Source organism: Gnatocerus cornutus, chromosome 5 (assembly GCF_029298725.1).
Source record: "Gnatocerus cornutus isolate USDA-ARS CGAHR chromosome 5, icGnaCorn1.1, whole genome shotgun sequence".
Classification (NCBI taxonomy): Eukaryota; Metazoa; Arthropoda; class Insecta; order Coleoptera; family Tenebrionidae; genus Gnatocerus; species Gnatocerus cornutus.
This window is the reverse complement of record NC_142237.1, coordinates 5577057-5602154: the sequence shown is the minus strand read 5'-3', so window position 1 is coordinate 5602154 and position 25098 is coordinate 5577057. Positions and strand designations below refer to the sequence as shown.

Sequence of the window (25098 nt, the reverse complement as noted above, 5' to 3'; positions counted from 1 at the left end):
GTAATCTGAAAGATACCATTTGTTTGAGCGGATTTAAAAAAAGCAGACATTTGTACAATTTTAGGATCTTAGAGTCTCAATATAATGATGCGAAGCAACCGGAGAATTTGAATGAAATTTGTAAGACGATTAAATTAAAACTACAAATTGTTCCCATTTTATTATTACGACTTTTGACACATGTCTCTAAACAATTACTGGTTTTTATGCCAGTCCCAACCCTAAGGAACCGCCACTGTTATTAAACATGTCGCAGCACAACGCGTTCGAACGTGATTCATAATTCTTTTGCGTATGATTAAATAACATAAATTGCGCGGAATTACAATATAAGCAATATTGCATTACAATCTGAGCAGTGTGAGAGCCGGGGCGTAGAAATTATTACAGTTAGGGGTGGGAAACGAACGGTTATTTCATCGAGTAGGGACCGATTTTTTCCGAATAGGGAACGGTAATTATGTTACAGAGAAGGGGAAGGTAATTGCTTTTTAAAGCTCGCCCTGTCCGTAAAAAACGAAAATTAGATATTATTTTAACACCGAAAAATTAAGTTGTAATTAAATTTCGTATGCAACTCGCCTCGTCGGATACCTACAAAGCAATTAACTCGTCACACGTGAAATTATTACAGTCATTCAAAAGTAATCCCTCCTTGGAACACTGTGTAAATTCCAATAAAAAAGACGAAAGGAGTAAAATGAATTAGAGGCGGCGAGCAAATCTCTCGAGATCCCACTTGTTACGCCAATGAAACTAAAATCTTGAGGCAAAGTATAAACTTGCGGGAAGGAAAACGAGAGGCGGCTCCTTTTAATTGTTCATTATATGGTTCCTAAGTTACTTTTAATGAAGATTAATTCACTATTTGATTAAGATCATCTAAGAGCTTATAGCTTTCTCATGCTATGGGAATATATCGACTTTGTTGATACCATCGCACGGTCTGTTTGTTATTGAAATCGGGAATAATTATCTTTTAATAAATTGCGTGAATTAAACATGCGGATATTACATTTTTTTGTGATAGAAATCAAATTAATAGCTTTTATTTTAATCGAAAAATTTGCCGCGTTTTTAACTAATTGGACTTGTGGAAATTTGCAGCCATATCATTTTTAGGACAGGTGGTGTTAATTTAAGGTTTAATTAATGATCGATGTTTTTCTCCACTTTGGGCGAATTGGTTTCCCCGACCTGAATTTTAATAATCAAAGTGAGTGCCAACAGGGACACAAATCGCTCAGATAAGACACTTTAATTTTTTTTTAATTATAGGTAATACTAGAAAACAGAACGGTTTCACTGTTAATTAAACTCGAACGTTTTGAGAATCTTGTCTGTCGGATTTTAATGGTGGATTTGGCGATGTTGGGTCCGCCTCTGACGGTGCTCTTTCGGTCTGGGACTTGGCGTCAGAGGCACCACAAGTCCAAGCACTAAAATATAAGTTTGTAGGTAAACCACCTTACGACTGTTATTATGTCGGTAAGTGGAGCTACAAATTACACAGCCTTGGAGTCGTACGTAAATAACCTGAGTCTGTCGGCTCGCAAAACGGCCAACCCCTTTTTAATGCCAAAACATACATTGTCTAAATTGATGATGAACATATCCGTTGGTAATTCTACACCGCCGGGCGAGGAACAAATTTGATTAGGAATTAGCAAGGCACGAAAAAGTAGATGAATTTTTCCGATTTATATCTTTGCTTTGTAGCGTATAAATCATACTCACGTTTAAAAATAGACGATACAAAACACGAAGTTGATATATAGTTCAGCCAACTTGGTCTGAGCTACCATAAAAGCATAAAAATTTGCGGGCTACCGCAACGGGACAGCTTCAAAAGATTCTCAAGTGCACATAATGAGGGTTTATTTGCTCAAGTTTGCACCCTGCGATAAGAACAGCATCCCTAAACAGACCAGATGTTTCGTCATAAATGACAAAATACCGCAAACTGTTCGGTTGTGGCTGCCGTCTAATTTTTATGATTTTATGGTGGCTCAGACCAACTTGGCTGAACTATACCAATTATCCGAGAGAAAATAATATTGCAGCAATCAGTTGGTGTTATTATTGAGAATTATATTGGTATTATTTTCTTCGGGACCGCGTTATTTTTAATTTGTTTCCAACGATCTAAACAAGCCACGGGAACTTTATTGCTAGATTTACGATTATAGACATAACAATGTTGTATACTTTGTAATAAACAATTTCAGCAAGAATTCTGATTTATTTTGTTCTTTTTCAGGTGGCCGGTGAAATCATTAGCACTGACGTCGGTGGTTTCAACAATTTCCAATAGATTCTTGTGTGAAAAGTGGGCGCTCCTGAAGGCGCTATTACCGGCAAACTGGCAGCCAGCGCCCTCGCCGCTATGAACCCTCACTACCATCCTTACGGAGGTCCGGAGCTCACGTCTCCGCATCCTCCGTCGCCAGATAACAACAACTATCACGGCCATCCGGGACCTGGAGCACCGCAGCTACGCATGCATCAGTCGAACGGACACGGAATCGGTCCTCTAGGTAAAGTACCCGATTTTGTTTGCAACCCACAATACACAGCCATGTCGCTTTGTGCATCTTATTAGAAGACTGCATTTTTTGAGTACAATTTAAATTATTTTGATGCTTAGGTTGACAAATTTAAATCGTGTGTCTGAAGCTGATAAAAACTAATTTATTCTGTTGTTGGAGGACTATTTTGGGAATGGACAAGGGACAAATTTATTTAACGAATCACGCCAAAATGTCTTTTTATCTGTAATTAACAAGTATTTTTATTTTTAACAGGCCCAGAAAGGTCAATCGAGATTAGAATTTGTATTGTGTTTTACCTCAATTGTTCTTTGATTATAATTTCGGTTCTTTTGATACAAAAATATACTAGGTCTCCATGCATATACATTTTATGAAAGTAAGAATCTTCTACGTAATTGCTTCCAAAATTTATCAATTTAAGTTCTATTGAAATATTTCTGGAAATAAATTTTGTTAGTGCTAACGAGCCTTATGACTAAGATGTATATTAAAATCATGTGCGGATTTTGGCAAGATTTTACCTTAATATAAATAGTCGCCACCAAACCAAATAAACAAAGTAATTTTTTATTTTTTCTGGAAACAGACACTGCACAGTTATACATACCTACAAGTTTTGAGGTTTGGCCAACATCTTATTAGAAGACATGACAAGGAGCCTCTTTTATGACAAGGCGGCAGAAATTCTTGGCATTCTTCTTGAGACTTCACCAAGCTTTTAAAACAACGGAAATGAATATAACTACGAAAGCACAGGCAAAAGATGCGTTTGGGATCTTTGAAAATGCAAGAAAAATTCTTTCAGGTTTCCAAAACTCTAAATTTATTTATCATCATCATCTTTATTATTTCTGTCTATAAGATTTTTCATAAAAAAAGTGAAGGAGCGCCCAGACGAAAACTAGTTGTAGTGAGCCGATATCTGGGTGTCTTATAGAACCAACTGGAATAGTCATCAACAAATTTATTCTTTAGAAACAATTCTAGAAACACGCAACAGAGACATAAAAGTCGCTCACTGTTGCTTTGGTGTGGTCGCTTCTTTACGCTTTAAACTGATGAATTTTTGGAGTTCGCCGGCTCCGTAATTTACTGACCAATTTTTTGAGTTCAATTATCAACTTTGAGAGCAATTTTGTTGTGTGGCACATATTTCAATATTGTTTCAAATTAGTGATTAGTGGCAAGATAATTTGAAGTACGATCATTACAAATAATTGGCCAAATAATCACCCTTGCATGGGATTACAGTAGACTGATTACAGGAGTAAATTGTTTTAAATCGGCTAAAAATTGGGGAATTAAGCAGGTATAGTCGGAAAATTTATGGCAGTTGGTAGCTTTGGAATCTGGACTTTTTACCTCTGAATTCTTACAGGGTGTGTCACCATGATAAAGTTTAAAGTTTATAGTGAAGGAGTAACAGTTGAAATTTGATATTTTACCAGTTTATTCTGGTTTGACTATTAACTTCCAGTGACTGTAATTTTAATTGTAACATACTGTATATTTTTGGTTTTTTGGAGTCTTCGCAGAATTTAATTTGAACAATTGGCATACTAAAATAACCATTTCAGATTATTTTTTTTACAGATTTGAAACATGTCAAATACCAAAAAAAACAAGTGAAATCTGTCAATTTTTTGACACGTTGTCATTGCCAAACGAAAAGTAAAAACTCAAAATTTTGTAATCCAACAGTGTCTATAATTTTTATATTTTTGGAATGTTTGCATTTTTTTTAATATGGGGTGTTCTATTGTACAGAAAAGTGTTTACATTTTATTTTATGCTAAAATGGATTTAAAATTGTAAACTCCCTGTACAGGGTCCGGCAACACTTGTGTCCACCCGCAAATTTGTCTTTAATTTTAAATCTTAAATATAAAATTTTGAAAATTTGAAAACTCTAGAAGATGACAAAAAAAAATTGTTTTTTATTACTGATAGTTTTGGCGTCGCGACGCTTTAAAAATATAATTTTTAGCTAATTGTGGGGGTTTGCAAAATCAACCCCTAATTTAATTTTTTTTAATACACATGTGTTAAAAATATTTCAGTTGTCATTTTAGATTTAGGGCAAATTGTATTCAAAATTTGAGGAAAAAATGCTGTTTTATCAAGTTAGTTTCCAATTTCATTACGTCACAATTGGGAACTACGTTTACACCCATCTGTCAATATCTTGTGTCACAAATGACATCTATTCTTTGGTTCGCTTTAGATTGAAACCAAACTTTTACTTAGTGAAATTGTCACTTTGTCGATATTAATTAACGATTTCTGTTGTTCAAAAAGTGCAACATGCATGAGTTAATCAAAATTTACCTTTATATGTGTAAATGAAGTGACTTGTGAAATTTTGGTGTAAACGTAGTTTGCCACTGGCGCGTCATAATTTTGAAAACTTACTTGATAAAATATCGTTTTTTTCCGCAATTTTTAAACAAAATTTGCATTAGATTTAACATAAAATCCCAAATATTTGCCAGGTCAGGTCAGTCAGTTTGAAAAAAAATTGAATTTGCGAATATTTCCACAAAAACTAAAAAATCGCTAAAAATTAAACTTCCTAAGCGTCGTGACGCCAAACAAACTGTTACCAAAAATAAATTTTTGCGTAGAGCTTTGTCATCTATGAGCGAACACAAATTTTCAAAATTTCGTCTCTAAAATTAAAGACGATTTTTGGGGTGGACACAAGTATTGCCGAACCCTGTAAAGCGTTTTGAAAAAGTGACAGCTACTTCCAGTGTATTCGACACTTACCAGAAGTTGGCATGAGAACCATAAGTCGATTGTTTACTCTAAAATGTGTAAGAAAAAATAAAAAAAGTGGTAGTGTAAATCCAAAAATTTGCATTTGGTCTATTTGTGTTGTATTTTTTAACATTTACCACAAATAACAGTACGAATTTTTGCATTCTTTTTTTGAAAAAGAGTTTGAAGATTTCTTTGTAAATTATCTTTTGTATTTTTTTCGAAAATCAAAAATTTACTTGTTTACTTGTTGTCTTTTTTTTATTCTTGTCAACTTCTTCTTAGTTATGTTTAGCTTCAGCTCCTACTACAGTTGCATTCATCTTCGTTTCCGCTTTTCTTCTTCCTATTCAAAAATTTAGGTTGTAGTCACTTAAATTTTGTGCATTTGTGTCATCTTGTTTCTGTTTATTCTCTGCTTTTCATTCTTAGCTTTCCTTTCAGTAATTTATCAATTTGCGTGATTTTACCATTGATTTTTTGTTGTAGGTCACCCAACCGGCCCCCACGAAGGTCATCCACACAACCATCACCCCCATCCCTCGTTCGGCGGCGGGCAGTCTGATGGTCCTCACCACCAACATCACAATCCAAGTATCAACAATAACAATAATAACGGCACTGTGAAAGTATGTGCAGGGTGCGGTGGTAAAATAGTGGAACGTTTCCTTCTGCACGCGTTAGATCGCTATTGGCACAATAGCTGTTTGAAGTGTTCGTGTTGCGCGGCTATGTTAGCAGACATCGGGACATCGTGCTTCACAAAAGGTGGAATGATCCTCTGCAAACAGGACTATACGAGGTAAATGTACATGACACTTTCTTGGGGAATTGTCCGCGACGAAAATAGCGGTTGTATTATTACGCGTGGGGAATCTTAAGTATTTGCATGTTGTTCGCGAAAGAGATTCTCACGTTGTAATTTTATTCACTCCGCGGTTATTAAATAAAACGTTTACTTTATAGTCTATTACGCGGTGGTTTGTTGGGAACTAGCCTAAAACACTACGAGTGCGAATTGATTATACCGAGAAAAAACACGCTCGGAAAAAGCTCAAAAGTTTCACACTTCTTCCTCTCGCACCAGAGGTTATTATTTTACTCAATTTGCAGTAAAATACAAGTGTATATAAGAAAACAAACAAACTGCTTTTCATCTTGAACTGAGACGACTAAACCGCAAATCTCAATAAGCAACAGGATTCTCTTTTATAATTTGAAAAAATACTAGTGGAGATGGAGCATGGATTGATGGAACGACTAAATATTTGAAAGCGTACAACACAGTTTAATCAAGCTACGGCGTGTACTACTGCTTTGGAATGATTGTGTTAATATTTGATTTAATTAAGTTTCTGCACTGGGCGGATAATTTAAAGCTTAGCCTTTTCTAGCTTTATTATAAGACGGTTCTTATTGGCGAATTTATTGCGACTTTAACCCATTAACGCCCGCTACCAGAAATAACAATTTTTTTTTATAAATTTTACTTATGAGGTTTAGTTTAGATACCGATCCTACATAAAAATTTTGAGTAAAAAATGTTTGTCTTCTATTTTTTCTAAGCTGACACTGGGCGGATTCATGTAGAAACGTTCATTAAACAAATAGAGGTAATATATTTTACTGATCAATATAACATGACTCAAAACCTTCTATGCTGGATTGTATATTATATTTATAACATAAAGAATTTTTTTCATAAATTTTTCTTTCATCCCTTAAGTTAGATGCAACCCCTAGAGTCTGAACTTCATAGTTTCGCAACAATTCTTCGAAAATCAAAAGCGGCAAAAAGTTTATGGGATAGATTATATAAAATTTGTGTATAGATGATTGTTATCATTATTGTGATAACCGCCCTGGACCACTTTTCATTTTCTAATTTGAATGGAATATTTATCTGGTAACCAGTCGTATTGTTTAATCCCTCTCATAATTGGTAAGAATTTTTTTAATCCATGATTGGAAGTGTCCGGCTTTTTTTTCTACTACCTCTAGCCTTAAAAGCTTATTTGGAAAAATTTGAGATTGAAAACTTGCTCATTTCATCAAATCGGTGATCATAAGTACCTTTTTGCAACACCTTATGGTTCTAAGTGTAATAAATTTTAAACTTTTGCGACTCATAATAGTATATTATGAAACGCGTTTCATAATGAACATTTTGCCGCACGCACGTTTTTAGGACACGACGAGCGCAGCGATAATAAAGTAGTAAGTGCGGCAAAATGCATTATCAACAAGTATCATACGCTATTTTTTCTATTTCGCGTTATTTTAAACGAAAACACTTGATTTGGAAATCTAGGGAATTTTAGGGTAGTTGGCATTTGCAAAATGTTCGGGAAAAAAATTCGAAGTAGCCAAATCCAATTTCTGTCAGTTTGACAGGTATGACGTTTTGAGGTTAAGGGAGCCAAGAGAGCGAAGATTTTGATCATGATCGTTCTCTTGCATCCAAAGAGTTTTTCTCCGATGAATTATTAAGCCAAGTACAAAAAGAAATAATAGTGTATTGATCGATTTATCATGGTTTATCAAAACCAAAATCTAAATTGTCAACGTTGACGGCAGGTTGACGGTTTGTCTGCTGCAAACTTTAGAAAAATAAAAGTTCCTGGAAATATTGGCACGGGATTGGTCCATTACGATACCGAAATACCCTCAAACGCGTATCGAAATATCTTCATTATGAACGCGAAATAGAAAAAGTTTTTTAAAATATGCTACGAGTTATATTGGACATTTGAAAGTCTTTTTGATCGACCAGAGTTGATTTTTGCTTTATTTTTATGTCCAAATCTTACCTATGTAATTTCTAGGTTTCCAAGTATATTATATAATCATCCCCCCTCCCCTATGAAGACTATCATCCCCTTTATAGTTAAGAATAAAATTGTTTGCATTGGTAAAGCAATATGTAAAAATTCGACAAGAAAAATATGCGCAGACATACTTCTGTAAACTTGACGTATCCGCCCAGTGTCCTATATACAGGGTATTATGGAAATGAGTACACAAAATTAAACTGGTAAGAGTACTCAACATATGCAACGTCTTTTCTTAATAAAAAAAAATCCAAAATGCTTTCGTTTTCAAATTAAAAATCAATGAAAATTTGCTATGAAAAGCGTTACCCGCCTATGCATTAAGGATACTAACCTTCGTCTATGCGACAAAAACTATTGCTTCATAAAAACGAGTGGTTACATGAGGTTGATACTTTGTCGCTCATTTGTTTGTAGGAAAAAAAACAGTAATAAAATCACGAAAACTCAATTGAACAATTTGTTTATAAAAATTGTTCAAAATGCCGTTCTTCACTGTTAATGCATGTCTGAATTCTCTGGGCCCATTGACGTTGGTGTTCTCACAATTATCGCTGGGTTTTAGGGAATTGTTTCAGCCCCAGCATTCACACGTTCACTTAATTTTTCCACTAAATTCACGGGGTTCGCGTACACCAACTCTTTCATATGTAACCACAAGAAAAAATCGCAGAGATTTAAGTCTGGCGAACGAAAGGGCCACAACACTGGTTCATTTCTACCTATCCACTTGTTTTCAAAGTGCACATTTAGCCATTGGGACACGGGCACTGTACAGACGCTTTACCCTGACCTTCCCCATAGAGAAGCACCATATTCGTGTATTCCATGTTGGTATAAACCGTTTTGTACCACCTTTTGCACTTTAAGAACGATCTGATAACTTTGACACTGAAAATTCACAACAAACTGAGCGTTTCTAATTAAATTACAGCTGATCAGTCGGTTTTATGACAAAAAGTTGTGATAAGGTTTAAGTCAAAAAGCCTCCTCGTTGCGGAAATGAAAGTGAATTTGTTTAGAGATATCGAACGGTTGGCCAAATTAAGGGCGGAAAAAGGCGAAAATCAAAATGCGTTTACGGAAAAAAATATCTAGAGAAGTTGTAGATCTTGATGCGTTCTAACCGGTTAAATTTTGTTTATTTAATTTCATAACCTGTTATGATTTTTTTGAATACAATTTTTGTAAATTTTCAAAATGTTTAATTTTATATTAAACTTAATAGTTCTAAACACCACCGCAAATTAGTTTAGAATGGTCATTAATAAAGTGTTTTACAAGTGAACTGATAACGCAGAGTTTTTTTATGCTTTTTTGTTCTTCAATTTTATAGCAATTCAATGGTAGGTGGGCGACTCGTCAAAATGTAGGGGGGGGGGAAATTAATTTAAAAATATGCAATTTCAAAAAAAAATTATTAAGAAAAGTTGTTGCAAATGGTGAGTTCTCTTACCAGTTTAATTCTGTGTACTCATTTCCATAACACCCTGTATAGGACAGCAAAATATGTGGCTTTGTTAAGAATGAAGCTTACATGTAATAATCCATAAGTCAAATTGTATAATTATTCAGTTTATCATTTTACATCAAACAAATTAAATACAAATGCACTGAAAACCGAGGTTTTTCAATATTTTTTTGCTAAAAACTGAAACAACCATTTGCTTGAAAAAAATGGTTATGGAAACTCAAAAGAAAAGAAAGAAAAAACAATTCTAAAGTACTTTAAAAAAATTGTAAACTGGCTGTCCTATATGTAGGACACTGGGCGGTAATGGGTTAAACCGGTAGTTCAACGGATTCTTCTAGATTCTGTAATTCTTTAAATAATCAGTCCAGAGAATAAAGTCGAGGAAAAGTTTGCGTATCCTTGAGAATTTTTGCTGAAGAGGTTCCCTCTCGAGGTCAGTTAGCAGTAAGTTTCCTTTTAGAGCTTTTGTTTTCCCTTTGCAGTTATAGCTATCCCGTATTGTTTCTTATTTTTCCCAGTCCAACTATTAGGGCACTTACAGCTCTGGTAATAAGCAATGTCGAGTGGATTTGTTCCTCGGGTGTTGTTCCAAAGGGGTTGATCGATCGATACAAGTCGTGGCGGCGCGTATTCAGCTTATGCTAATAAATTAGACGGTTCTAAACAGACCGCAATGCAGATCGATGCACTATCACACGCCACAAAAACAATCTAATCACGACTCGGTTTCATTATAATAAACCATGTACGTAAACATAAGCCGGCAACGCAAGCGATTTCCGTCATTTTTCCATTGACGAAATGCCACCCCTCGCGACCGGTGCGTGCAGAATGTAAAGAAGTTTTAAAGAGGGTGTCGATTAGCATTCACTTAGCGAGCCTTGTCAACGCTACTTCGTTAAATCGTTTCACATACTTCAATCATCGCTGAAAAGCGTTCGCTAAAGAACATCAAACGTAAGTGGTTTTGTGAAAACACGTTATTTTAACGCGACCATTCAAACAAATGCTTCTATTAAAACATCAACGGAGGCGCGGTACTTGCTTTTGGAAACCGAATCCTTATAGGTGCTAATTTCGTTTTGAGGATAACGCAGTTTACTATACTTCTAATAAAGGATTTCTATAACGCGAGAAAACCAAATCAACAAGTAATTTAGATGGCGAAATTCATACAATTATTTGCAGAGACGGTCTCTGATTTTATGCAACCAACATTACAAGGTAACTCGTGTCAAACTCTCTTCTTTTCACCACAAGGCTAAAATTAACTCGACAGCAATTTTTTTATAGAGTTTTGCAACTCGAAGGTTTGTCTGTTTTAATTTTTAATTCCATTGTTCTTGTTGTGTTCAATCAAAATATAATTGGATTTTCATTGTTCAATTTTGAGAATTAAGTTTCAATTATTTTGTATTTTTTCAAACATAATTTTGCCTGACGTTTGCGTTTGGCCTGAAGACAAATAAAAAAGATGTCTAGACGTAATCAAAAGTAATACAAAGTTGTACATGAAAATTGCATTTTGATAGGTAAATTGTTTGCCTATCTAGAAATCCAAAAAATGGAAAGGATCTGCGATCTGGCCAGCAAGTGAAATCCGATTTTTAACAAAACTCGACCTTTCACTTCACCGCTAAAACGGACTGCACCATTTGATTTGCATACTCGTATCATCGCAGCTAAAATACTGCCTTTGATTTGACGTTTCGATTACGTTTGTCTAACTTACTAATTAATTCTCCATTTTCTAGCATGTCGTATCACTTCAATCAAAAATCATCCCTTTGTACCTTCTCCGTTAATTACGCAGTTTTCACCGTGCGCATTTCGTTTTTTCGCAAGTCCAATCAAAATATTCAACGTCCAACCAATCACCTAGGGTGATTACACCGTCACGGTTATTACAGAATGGTTAAGATCCTTTTATTTGAAACAATGAAAATACTTGATAGGAATTTAATTAATAATTCTGGGGTCGTGATAAACAATGCAACGGCGCTCAAAGAATGTAGGCAATCCGAAAATTAATTTAGTGGGAGGGTGTGGAACACAATAGTTTTATTAACTGATTTCTTTGCGTATATTATTACACTCTCATAAAAGGCGAGGTACTCATTAGTTGGAGATAAGAATCGTACTCGGGCCTTAAATTTATTTTTTATCACGATGTAGGTGTGTTTTATTAAAATCCACGTGGAATTGTGACAACGGAAAATAAGCACTTTGAATAGATCGTAATCAGGTGGGTGAAGAGTTGCAAATTCCTCGGGTACTTGTAATTATTTAGTTATACCATATTAGCTAGAAATTCATTATCATACATTATTGGGTTCAGAGGTGAATGTTATTATCATCCCAGTTATAGGCTAATTAAGTTCCAGCTTAAACGAGTATGAATTTTTAGCGGATCTAACATTTTCCTCGGCAGCAATTAAGTTCTATAAGTTATTTATTTAATATAACCTCATTTGTGGTTTTATAGTCGATATATTAAAAAATGTCGACTTTAATGACCCCAATAAACGGTGAACAGTTTTCGTTGGCTCATTTTTATATAATTACTTAAACTTTATAGTTTGTGATAATTTATATAGTGATTATAATGTCTTCGTTCGTAACCTGTTTGTGGTAATTTACAGTCGCCGATGACAAATTGACGCATTTTTGAGTTTCTTTAATTCCCGATCCGCGCTTTAATTTTGTAATCCTATTATGTCAAATATTGATTCGATGACTAGAAATAATTTCTAATCTCGCATTTACATAATTACGCTTCGCCCGCGATAAATCGATAGATAAGAGATCCTAATTTTAATTTGTCTTGAAATCTACCACCTGCAACAATTTTTGTTAAAATTTGATTTATTACCATCATTTCGAGAGCTTAGACAAAGTCTATTGACGTTTCTACGAGACACAAAACGATAAATTATTCACCGGATTTATTGTCACGGCTTTTTACCAAGTAATTTGTTGTTAAAAAGTTACTTGTCACCTCGGCAATGAATGAAGTCGTGTTCCATTATTCTACGTAATGTGGAAATAATTCAATGAAGTACTGGAATTTAATAACACACTAAGCGATCACGTAACGCCTTGACTTTAGTTTTTAATAATTCATAGACCCGGAAAAAACGTTGTCTCTTAGATATTGATTTAATTGTAAGTCGATCGAATTGCGTTTTTCCTATTTTTCGTAAAGTGGTTGCTGGCTCGTTTAATTACTTACGCAACAAAAGCGAAAAAATGAGTAATCGAATTATTAATCTTGTTCGTTCCAGTCTGACACTTTCAATGCTTCTGATAGGACTTTCTCTCGACAGTTTTCTTTCATTGAATAGACATGGTTTATTAAATAAAACTTTTTCAGTAGACCGCTGATGGAATTAGTGTTTACCCATGCACCTAATTCATTAGTTTAATTGGACTTGGAAAAATCGTGTTTACGATTAGCGGATACATCAAAAGTTTAAACATTTCGGTGGAAATGCTCTGAATTGCGGTGTTGTAACGAGATGCAGAGGAGGTAGGAAACTCGGATCTCGACAAAGCCTCGTACCGCCTGTACTCGATTACACGAATACTGATTTAAATGCAAATTTAAAATGTCTTTCAATTTATAATCTTATTTCTGTTAAAATTACTCCATTATGAAGGTTGATGGCGCGCTGTCGTCTTTTCGTTCTGTTCCAGGGAGTGAATCGAACCGCAATACACTAATTGGCTGTCGATATTGAGATAATGGATAATTTAGATGTCTGTGTCACGGCGTTATTGTTGTTCTCTTTGATTTCTCTTGGCCGGATTAAACGCTGAAAGAACTGGCATTACAAACAGGTGGTTTAAATAATTTTTTGCTTCGTTATTGCATTGTTCATCGAGTTAATAAGGCATGCATAGACAAAGAAGGCTACAAATTGGACTAATATTTAATGCAAAACGGAACGGAAAGTGGAACAATTAGGCGTTGACGAGGCTACCAGGGTGAAGGCAATCAGTATTTGCAGGCGGCATTTCCGACCAACACCTCGTTGTGACATGGCAGTTTCTATTAGATTATCTAATCGTTTCTCCCCTCGCAATCATTTCCATCCCCCTGTTCTTATTTGCTGTCAAATTATGTTCACGTCTGTCATTCCGGCGCGGGCTCACCGTGCACGTGACTCCGGATCATGAGCGGCGCTCCTGTCTGGGACGCGCAATATTGCGCCTTTGGATTATCAACCCACGTCAACGGACACAATTTATCGTTGTTCTGTCAAAAAACTTATAACGGAACTATTATTATTGTGCCACATAAATTCTCGGATTGTCGGTTTCTACGATTTTTCTAATTAACAGCGAAGTTCCACCCGGAAAATTTCGTCCGGCTAATTTCCCTCAGAACACACACGTGGCGATATTCCGCCCCCGGATTATCAGCCCACGTCACCGGACACAATTTATTATTGTTTCGTCGAAAACTCAATTTGTTGGGTGTCGTAAAGCGAGAATGCGCCTAACCGTCGGGTCTGATTGCTGGAAAGGTGGCACGAAGACCTTATTGCACAGCCGCTTGATTGGATGCATCCCGGAGTCTGATTGTGCTTCGGGCTCGTCGTCAAATCGAGTTTTCTAGCACGCACCGCCCGATACATAATGCACAAAGCGCTGATTATGGATCGCGTTAGCTCAAATGCGCCCCAATTGACTCGCTAAACACCCAGCAGACCTAAAGCTAAAGTGGTGGAACACGCCGTTTTATGCCAATTGATCGACAAATACACTCTTTAATTTTCAAGAGAGCGAGCGCGGACCTCTTGAAAACGAATATCGTTGCGTTGTCTTCCCCGGAAAATCGCACCTTACATCCACCCAACATCTGTTAAACACCGCCGTTTGACAGATTTAACTCGCGCGCGTGGCGTTAATATTGCAGAAAAGTGAAAGCGGTTGACAGAAATCAGTAAAGGTGTTGGAACGATGAGAAATGGAGGAAATAAAGAGTCTTTGTCGCACTTGGAAAATGTATGCAAACGGTGTTAGGAGGAAAGTGGGCATGTAATTGGTCCCCGCCGCGACGCTTCTATTGATTGAGGCCCCCGGCGGCGCGGCCTGGAATCGAGTTAGGCAGTTGTTCCCCAGAGTCCCGCGGCCCCACGTTATCGCCGGCGCCTCTACAGTCGGCATGGAGCCGCTCCAGTGTCACCACCGCCAACGAGCGTTTCTTTGGCTTTGATTCGTAAACTTTTCAATGCTAGTAGAAAATAAAACTCATTTAGCGAGGCTTATGTGGTCATCAATCGTTTACTATCACTGCTCAGATCTTAATTATGAGAAAAATTATCGATGTGAAAGCGGTGGTGTGCACGATAAGACATAAAATTTAAATCTAAATTAAGGTCAGCCTGGGTGGCGGTGACCTGTGCCGAAAAACTTTCCATGTATGTAATAGATGCTTTAATAGCCCCAGAAGTGTTTATTATCGATTAAAGTGCACTTATTGCGTCTGAGCAGAGGCTTAGAATTACTGGGTATTGCCGTTTCGGTGTGTATACAATGTCAAAAGTTATTTATGGAGGTGGATGAGGGAGAAAACTAAAAGCGCTTTAATGAGAAGCGGGTCCCGGCCTAATTGGCTCGGATAGTTGCAATTATCAGTACGCGCAGGTCTTATATTATAAACATTGCTAATAAAGTAAACAGTCTGAGTCTATTTTAGCATGCGCATATAATAAATCCCCAACTTTGCTAATTGGATGGATGTTTGACAGTCAATGTGTACACGGGCTATCTTCGTCACAGGGCGACTTGTTATCTGTACTTAGCAGTACACATCGACTACCTTCCGACCCCAAATTACGAATCGATTTTCAAGCAGCGAAAGAGAAAATTACGTCAACGTTAATTGTTGTGGTTTTTACATTGTGCTATGATGGGTCCAGAGGACATTTTGTTCCTTTTGTCAAATGGGAATTTGCATTTACCGGATTGTTAATGCAAAGTGGCTGCATTAATCAAGAGTGCCCGCCGCAGTGACAGGGTAGTTGGCCGATGTTATTAAAACGCTAGTACACGGCAGCTAATTAATTTTATGCAACGCCACACTTGAATAGCTTTCATAATGAATACGCTTTTGATCGTTTTATTTTTACGTGAAACTTATACATGATCGGTTTGATTGACGGCTCATGCTGCGGCCACGCGGGCTAATTATTCGAAGAGGGAAAGCTTTATTAATTAAGGCGCGTTTCACAAAAAACCGGAAACGAAGCACATCTTTAAACTCTTTTATTTACAACATCGAAAACTCCTCTTCTTTCCGCGAGATCCTCAGATCAGCCCTTGCAATCAATCCACCTTTCCGTTCGCGGCATAATCTAATTAACGGCGCAACTAATAATTTTCTCGGTACAACGTGACTATAATTGGATTCGTTAATCAGAAAGTGCCCGCGGATAATCGCGGTATTTTCCACAATATAAGATACTCCTAATTAAAGCGAGTCTGATCGAGCAAAGGGCGAAAGCGGCGCAGACGAAAAGGATGGAACGACTACTATTAGAGTTACCTTACAATTACTGTTATCTTAATGATTATCGAGTGGAAAAAGTTGGGAATGGAAAAAATGTTTTACTTTAACATTAATTTAACATAATTTTATGACGCAACGTTTATTATTATAAAATAAATTGATGCTGGATTCTCGAGAATCGCCGGCATCGCGTGATCTGCGAACTGATTCCACTTTTTTAGTAATTGGCCAAAGTTTTGTCGTTACGGCCAAATGTAATTTCTGTATCAATTAGGACTGGATAAGTCACAAAAAGTTACCTAAGCGGATAACCGGCTTCTTCCTCGTAAAAGTTTGCTGCAAGGTCAGACGTTGCACTTTTGATCAAATGTTCTATCCCGGCGCCTCCACCATTTTTGCTTTGACAATCGAAATTTAATGTTACCGTATTCTTAATGGTCCCGCAGGTTGTTCGGGAACTCAGGAGCGTGTTCAGCGTGTGGCCAAGTGATTCCAGCTAGTGAATTCGTCATGAGATCAGGAGGACCATCACCCCAACAGCCTGGTGCTCCCCCTCACGTTTTCCATCTCAAGTGTTTCGTGTGTAGCAAGTGTCTCTCTCCTCTCGTTCAAGGCGATCGCTACTACATGCTCTCAGGAAGTCTGGTTTGCGAACAAGACTGGCACAAATTACTTAAAAGTTCGGCGGCCACACCGACGGTTCGCAAAGGAAAAGTAGGAAGGCCTCGTCGAAGCCGCGACTGAATAGAACCAAACCTCCATGGCGCTCCAGGTAAGAATGTAGAAATGTTGAGTGGACGCGTGGTGGTGATGGGGTCCGTTTTTATTTTACTTAATTTTCGCTTGAGCAAATTTTAAATTAATTCTGTATAAACGTAAATAGCCCCATTTCCGTCGATTAACAATGTTCTGCTTCGGGCGGGCAATTCTGCAAGTTTTCCCGAGTAGAAATGAGTCTGAAAGCTCTTTAAAGCGCTTGCTTCCATTTGATATTTAAATGCGTTTAAAGTATTGTTTTATGTTATAAATTTAATGCTGCGGAGTAATTATCGATGGTTTCAGGAAGATTACGTTTTAAAACATCCATTAATGGGCTTTATGAAATGTTCTAATTAAAGCAATATCTTGTCTGAGTGCTGGTCCAACCGCCGCGAGGGCTATAATCCCTCGGAATTTGCGTTTTGTTTTCTGTCACGACTGGAAATAATCTGTCATTCGTAGTCGATTGCGCAAATTAACCGAATATTGAATTAATTGGTCGCCTTCGGGGAGAAGTGAGAGGGGCGGCTTTAATACAATCATGGACGGCGCCGTATTGTTTCGGTTCGCGGTAATATTCAGCAAACACGAAAATGTCGCATTAGGATGAATTACTATACCGATACGTTAACTGACTGTGTAATGACCTTCAGATAAACCGAGCGAAAAGAGTAATAAATTTAGACCAGCTTACACAATTTGTTAATATTACATTTGACGCACACGAAGCACCAATGCACGCGAAGGCAAAGCCACTTGAAGATTTTTCATTACCCTTAATCGCAAGTAAAGTGTTATATTTTTGGACAACATTTACGTTATGTCAAGAAAAACTAATGTGAACGATACTTTAATGTGATTAAAACTTTAAAGTTGACTTGACACAGGAAACATAAAGGTCATTTTACATTTGGTGGTTGACAAAGTTGCGCAAATCGCCGCATGCCGCAAGCCAACTTGAAATCAGGTATCACTTTGAGGTTCAACATTAATTGATATTCAATGATGTCACTGTTGAAATGCGTCTCATGACAGTTCTGTAATGACTAAATCGATAGCCCGCAGGGCTACCAACTGTAAAAATGTAATGCCTCCTAGTCACAGTTCGTTATATTTCAATTGTTAGGTTTAACAAAATTTTTTGTTTCTTGGAAGGAGACAATTGAAGTTAATAATGCACAATTGTTTTTTTTTGTAGGCTTCTTGAATATTAAGTGTTTTGTTATTTGTTTCTGGCGTAATTATGAGGTTCTAAAAATCTTGGTTATTTTTAAATCTATTCTGTGGTTTGGAAGAAAATTGGAATAATCATTCAAAATTTATGTCTGTTGTTATGTTATGTCCGATATTTTTGAGAGTTTGAAATAGACTTACCAGTTTTACCATTTTTTTTCTAAAATTCGTAGACCCGTCAAATTTATCGAATTTTCAGCTCTATCAACTACTTCGACTTGTTTAATTCCATGATCACCTAAAATCTCAATGAACGTTAACAAAAATTACAGCATTATGTGAAAAATCGTTAATCCTTTTGTCGCATTGCAATATTAAGATTGTTTGATTTTTTTTTTAATTTTTTTAAACCTTTTGGTTGTTTTAATTTTGTATATTCAAATTCATTTAAAATAAGTTTTATAAGCCTAAATAAATACATGGGAATTCTAGGGAATCTCAAACAATTCATGACAATTTCTGAAGTTTCCAAAGAACTTCGGAACACCTGCAGAATCCATTGTATTGTTGAGAGTAGCTGAGAATAGAATATCAGGTTGAGAATTTTGGCAACTCCTGAAGAATAAGCCTAGAGAGGTTGAAAGAACCTATACAATCCTAAGAAAATTCTTGACAAAAATAAAAAGTACCTAAATGAATGGAACACGATGGATGGAACAGATCCAAAGAGGCGAATTTTTAGATTATTATTGATTTTTTAATGCGTTTAATGTTGTAGATTTTTTAGCACATTCGAATCTTTGAAATTTTTCGGTTTATATTTTTTCTAATTTTATTTTGTAAAATCCGATGTCTGTTATTGTAAACAACTAAGAAACTCAAATTTCCCTTACTGGAGATTAACTAAAATTTACAAAAGAATGAGAAAAAGTGAATTGACATGTCAAAAATGTAATTTAAAATGTATTTGTAAGGTTTACCAAAATTGAAAAAAATTGTTTCTGCACTTTTGAGGAAATCTGAATTTTAATCGTTCGTGAACTCAGCTTATTCGTAATTAAAATTCAACTTACCTCACACGTTGAGTCATCTGCTATTGTAATTTCTTTTCATTTTCATTTTCAGAGTTAAAAATTCTTCCCACACTCAGATTCAGATTTGTTGTTTTTTTTTTGGATCATTTTTGTATCTATCGGATGCTCATTCCATTCTACAGACTCTAGATTTTGTGTTATATCTTGAATTCCGTCTTTCAGTTCATCCCATACTTCGCGAATTTAGATTTTGTACTTTCTAGTGCTGTTTATAACTTGTCAACAATAACAAGCCGTCAAACAAATTGAGGAAAAACTTTTGCCAACTTCAAGTTGGTGGCACATAATTTGGTCCTAAAATAGCCTCAATTTGATACGACGCACTTTTGATTTGCAGTTCTGCAACTCTACTTGAAATCAGTCGATATAATCGATTTTGCATGAATAATTTATTTTCCGTGCAATCTGAATGATTTATTGAGTCTTAAATCGTTGGATATAATTTTCATATTAAAATACTCTCATTACCACTATTTTTGTTAGAAATAAATTAATTCTAAAAATCGAAGCATTTCGTGAAGTGACTTCAAAGTGGATGCTTGTTTTTTTTTGAGACCTTTTAGTTTGTCTATCGAGAGCCAATCAATTGAAAGCGCAAGACAAGGTTGGTTTCATGAGCTTGAGCTTTTTGTCGTTTTCGCGTGGCTTTAATTCTCCGGACTATCGGTAATAAAAAACGCCATTTCAGTCATTAAAAATGTCGAAGCGAAATCAATAGGAAATTTTCAGGCGCTTTAATTACCTCGGCGGCTGAATGGTATATCAATGCAGTTAGTTCTACAACACGGCATTGTTAAAATACCGGCGACTGACATAATGAGCTACTGTTTGTATATTTTATAGTCCCTTTCGCCATTTTTAGTCTTGTTCTGTTTAAAACAACGAGCTGTCTAATTAAGGCGGACAGAGTTCCTCCACATAATACGAGGTAATTGTTAACTATCTATAGGAGGATTTAATTATTAATTAAATCAGTGGCTACGCGAGTTAATTAAACCAACTTGGTCAATTATTGACAAGGTACTGATGAAATAAAAAACTTGGTACAGGGGTACCAGAAGTTTTCCAGTTTCGAACAAACACTTAAGGGCAATTAAAATAACTTTGTTAATTAGCGGTCTCTAAACTTACTCAAATTTATCCAAAGTATAAACTTACACGAAAGCCAACAAAAAATTACAACTTATAATTAATTTGTTCTCTTGACAAAGGAATCGAAGTAAAAATTTAATTACCACGCGAGCTCCGCTCCGGTGCGCGATGGCGCCGATGCCCACCTCTTTGAAAGAAAGAAGACATTGATTTTAATTTAATAAACCGATGCTTATCTATGACTGTAATTGTGTGATTGTGGCCAATCGTACTATGTTTAAACACTCGGATTTGACCGGTGCCTACCCTTCAGGTACTGTCACAGTCTAGCGCTCCAACGCAACCACTTTGATGTTACACTCCAGGTGATAATTATAGTTTACTGATTTGCTTCCAGGAGACAACCACTGACATTAATATCGCTGTAGTTCCCGGATTATAATTACATGCAATTAATAAAAAATCGGACTTTTGCGCGGAAATCTTATGCAGATGTCCGCGGAGAAGTTTCCTTTTGTGGCGATAATAATAAGGAATCTAAGAAATACTTGAGATCTTACACTAATAAATCTCAACAACACCATTAACGGACATATCCGCGATTCTAAATCATCTCCGACTTCTCATGTGAAGCGACGTTCGCAAATTACGCAACACAAAGAATAAATCAAGCACGATAAATGTAAATATGGAGTCGGGTGATTTATGGATGAAGATCACGTAAGTACGATAAAAGCAACTAATTAGCGATTATTCGCAAAGGAGCACCTCCACGAAAGAGGCCACAAATCATTTTTCGGTGCCAGAACGGATACGTAATTAAATACGTAAAAAGTAATAATAAATAAGCACGAAGCTGAAGGTGACTTCAGTGTCAATTAATAGATGCTATTCTGGTTTCATTTTTATTTCCATCGCAGCATCGTACATAAATTGGAGTCTGGCTTAAAATTTATGGGAGAAATGTCCAAGTTAATTAGAACCACTGCGATACATTGATTCAGTGGCGTAACATAAATTTCGAACTAGGTTGCGTAAACCCCTCTTGTTTGTTCCCACCGAAATTCGCTAATCAATTAAAAATTTCAATTGGAGGTATGCGAAGGTCATTTCCAGACAAATGAACAGATAAATTATCTATACGAAACCATAATTAAGCATTAGATATTCGCGGGCTCCATCATGAGATTGAATGATATTTTAATTTGGCGTGGTAGGTGGTCGATTGAAATTCTTGAGATACACAATAACAATTATTATCACCCAAACAATAAAACGTTTAAAAAGGCCACATCCTGAAAACTGTCTCATAATAAATCGACTTCATTAAGAGAGAGAATTATTCCCGACACGTGGTGTCAATCTATTTTCATGCCAAAGTTTTGCACAGAATCGTGTTAACAAGGTATTTTATTTATAGCGAATCGTCTAGATCGCCAGACGTTCTTATGATGACAATACGAAACTTTCAGTTGAAAATTTCGTTGCAAACTTTGGAAGACTCGGACTGAAAGTCAACGGAACTAAAGTCCCACACCAAATTAATAGAAACAATGAAAGTTACTTAAATTTTATAGATATTTTATTATATCAGAACTCTTATCTTAACGAGAAGAAATTTACCATTCATGTCAATAACGGCGCTTTCAAGTTGTAAATTGTGATGGTTTTTACAACAGGTGTTCGAGCGTGTGAACAAGGATTTTAAATAATGCAGTGGTTATCGGAATAATAAGGACGAGTCCATCAAGACAAATTGAAAATTCTATGAACGACTAATATGGAAAGCAGAAACCTCTTCAGCGATTCACAGGTGTGCACGCCTATCGGTTTTTCTTCGCACTTCCTTTTCATTATTCTTGCTTTTTACGAAACAATCATCATTCTTCCTCATTACGCGGATCTTGACTCAGAGTGCGCTAAATCGGCATCAGTTTTGAGCGATGTGGTGAGGGCTTTCCTTTAAAATTGCGATTTTCAACGAATCTATCATAGAAGCAAGGAATTTCTTTTGTGAATGTCGTCAGTAATCTAATCTGTCTAATTTTCTAAAAAATATATTTTAAGTTTTATTGTTTACCACGGATTGCTAAACATAGGGAAATAACATGAGAATTTGAATTTTATTTTATTTATTTATTTTTTCCTCCTCTGCCAAACCTTCAAATTAAATTTGATTATAGTAAATCCAGCGAGTAAATAAGATGATTTGAATTTTATAGCATGAAACATGACAACTTCAAATACTCTAAAAATTTCCTTTGTTTTGGAAATGTCGATTTAAGTTGGTTATGGAACTACGCCTTCCCGCCTTTTTTAGAAATTTGTCAATGATTTGACATTCACTGACATTCGTCATTTTGACCACTTTAAGATCCACTGTTAGCACTGTTCCTTGTGTTTTGTTGGTATAATAGTGTCTAATTACTAGTTTTTTGCTTTTTCTTTTTTGCAAATTGTCATTTGTAAGTTGCATAATGATTAGATTCAAGATCTGTTTCCTATTTAGCATGTTGATAATGAAAGATTTGTAACAACTGGACAGCTAACAAAGGAAGAACCTAACTGGCACACAGCTTCCAAGTGTGTAAAAAATTGAGGATTTCTCTACGTTAGCAAATTAATGATAAAACACTAAACTAGTCAGTTTGTTGATTCCCTTTTATAATCAAGTAATAAGAACCATTTTTCTAGCAGTAAATTTTGTAAAAACAATGAATTTTGAAATTAGCATTATAACAACTATTTTTTTGGCATTTGTTGGTACTAGTTTTTATCGCGCAGATTTGGTTAGAAAACTGTAATCTATTTATTCATTGGACAGACTATAGTGGCTGATTGTATTGTAGAGATTTTTTTCTGTTAGCTATTTTTAGAATTCTAAATTATTAAGGTATTTGTGAAAAAATGCAAATGCAAAAATGCAAATGAAAAAATCTAAAATTTTAAATTTCCCGCTCGAAATTTCATAGGTGCGATTGCGAAATCTGTCACTGTGTAAAGTCGCTTTGTGCCTACACTAACCTTTTTACTCCAAATATGCCTTTCAAAATAAATTTTATGGTCCGTGTTTACTTTTGGTAGGGGAAACCAGGGTAATGGGAGCCTAATAAGGGAAAATGTTGATAAAAACAACATTTGTTAACATTCTTATAATTTTTAATTAGGAACTCTTACATTCATTATTTAAGTATATTTCAATCACAAATATAACAAATTACAGTCATAGGTTGAGGTCCAATAAGGATTTTACAAAAAAAAAGTCAATCGCTCCCATTACCCGACACATGCGGGTAATGAGAGCCCACTTAAGGTTTTTTGGGAAATTGTGCCATAATATCTACTCTGGCCCGAAAATTCAACTAAACATACTTTAAATGAGATCTTAGTTATTAATGCGATGAACTATTTGGAACACAAATAAAAAATAAATATAGAATATAACTTCATGCTTACCTTAGCGCTGGCAATCGGCAGTTTTTTATAAGCATGGAGCGAAAAACACACAACCCTTCTTCGTGACTTAACGGATGGCGCTAACGACTCGTGTTCATCGGGCGAAGTTTAACGATAGTTGACTAATTAATGGTTGACGGAAGCGACCGAGTGCTTACGATCGCGCAAATGTGCCTACTTTTCCTTGTATTACTATCGCTGTCATTACCCGATGGCTCCCATTACCCTGCGTTCCCCTACTATCCATGCACAAGGCAATTTAAAAAGTATGGTTAGTTTACTCGTGACAGCTCACCAACTTTAAAATTTCGAGTGGGAAGTTTGAATTTTTACGTTTTTGATTCGATTTTTTGTTTAATGCCGCAATAACATTGGATCTTAAGGATGGCTCTCGAATTAAGAACCTCCAAACCCAATCCACCATTAACCGAATTTTATTTGGTGATTCAGAAGACCAGAAATTCTAATTTCTATGTTAATGTTAATATGTATTCTATGTAAACAGATATATATTTTTTTTTTTTTTAAATCTGCAAAGTTATGGAATTATTCGCGATCGTTGTGTAATAGTTATAGTTTTGTATATAACTTGTACTGAAAGTTGGATATTTGACATAAATGTGAGTCACAGCCACTATACTTTTCCGTGCAGTTAAATGCAGTTAAACAATCTTGCACATTGAGGAAATCGAAGCTAAAATTGAATTAATTAAGACTTCAAAATACAATATATTATTAATATTTACTTTTCTTTGATTAAAAATGAAAAATTATTCAAAAAATTATGACAGTTATTGTAAATCGATGTTCTCGTGCGCCCGTTTTTCTGGAGACGTGTGAGTTTGGGTTCTTTGCAATTTCTTATGATATTTTTTTTACTACTATATCGAAAACGTCATTTTATGTTGTCGTCTGAGCAACACTAAGTTTGGTTTTGAATACGGATGTGACACAAGTATTTAAACTGTGGGTTTAGGTGAACTTTAGGTGAATTTTAAAATGGAACTTTTTTGTACACCACCTGGACTGCAGAATGCAGCAACAAATTTTAGTTCTTGGTCGTAGAAAAATTATAGTATATTACACGTGTATAAACTTTTTTAGACATTCGTTTTATTGAACACTCGCTACGTTCGTGCTTTATAAAACTCATGTCTGAAATGGACTTTATACCACTAGTTACTTAATATGCTATTTTAATGATGTATTTCAATGTTTTGAATATCTTTGAATTGTTGGGGCAAAACGGACTTTGTATCCAGAATGAGGAGTTTTACTTCTTCAATGTATTTTTTTAATATTGGCAATATTTGAAGTCAAGTCAAGTCAGTTAATAAACATAGAAAAAGTGTTGAGGGACAAAATCAGGAGTCGAATAATGTAAGTATTC

General features: G+C 35.7%; 1 protein-coding gene across 1 annotated transcript in view; it reads left to right on the top strand.

Annotated features, from left to right (window-relative positions):
- The window catches only part of LOC148173882 (LIM domain only protein 3), a 198102-nt gene that overhangs the window by 156942 nt on the left and 16062 nt on the right, over positions 1–25098 (top strand). The window contains exons 4-6 of the mRNA XM_088036002.1: positions 2261–2537; positions 5802–6114; positions 16581–16906. Coding sequence (XP_087892128.1) covers positions 2387–2537; positions 5802–6114; positions 16581–16878 — 762 coding nt within the window. The 5' untranslated portion in view covers positions 2261–2386 and the 3' untranslated portion in view covers positions 16879–16906. The remainder of the gene's footprint in view (positions 1–2260; positions 2538–5801; positions 6115–16580; positions 16907–25098) is intronic.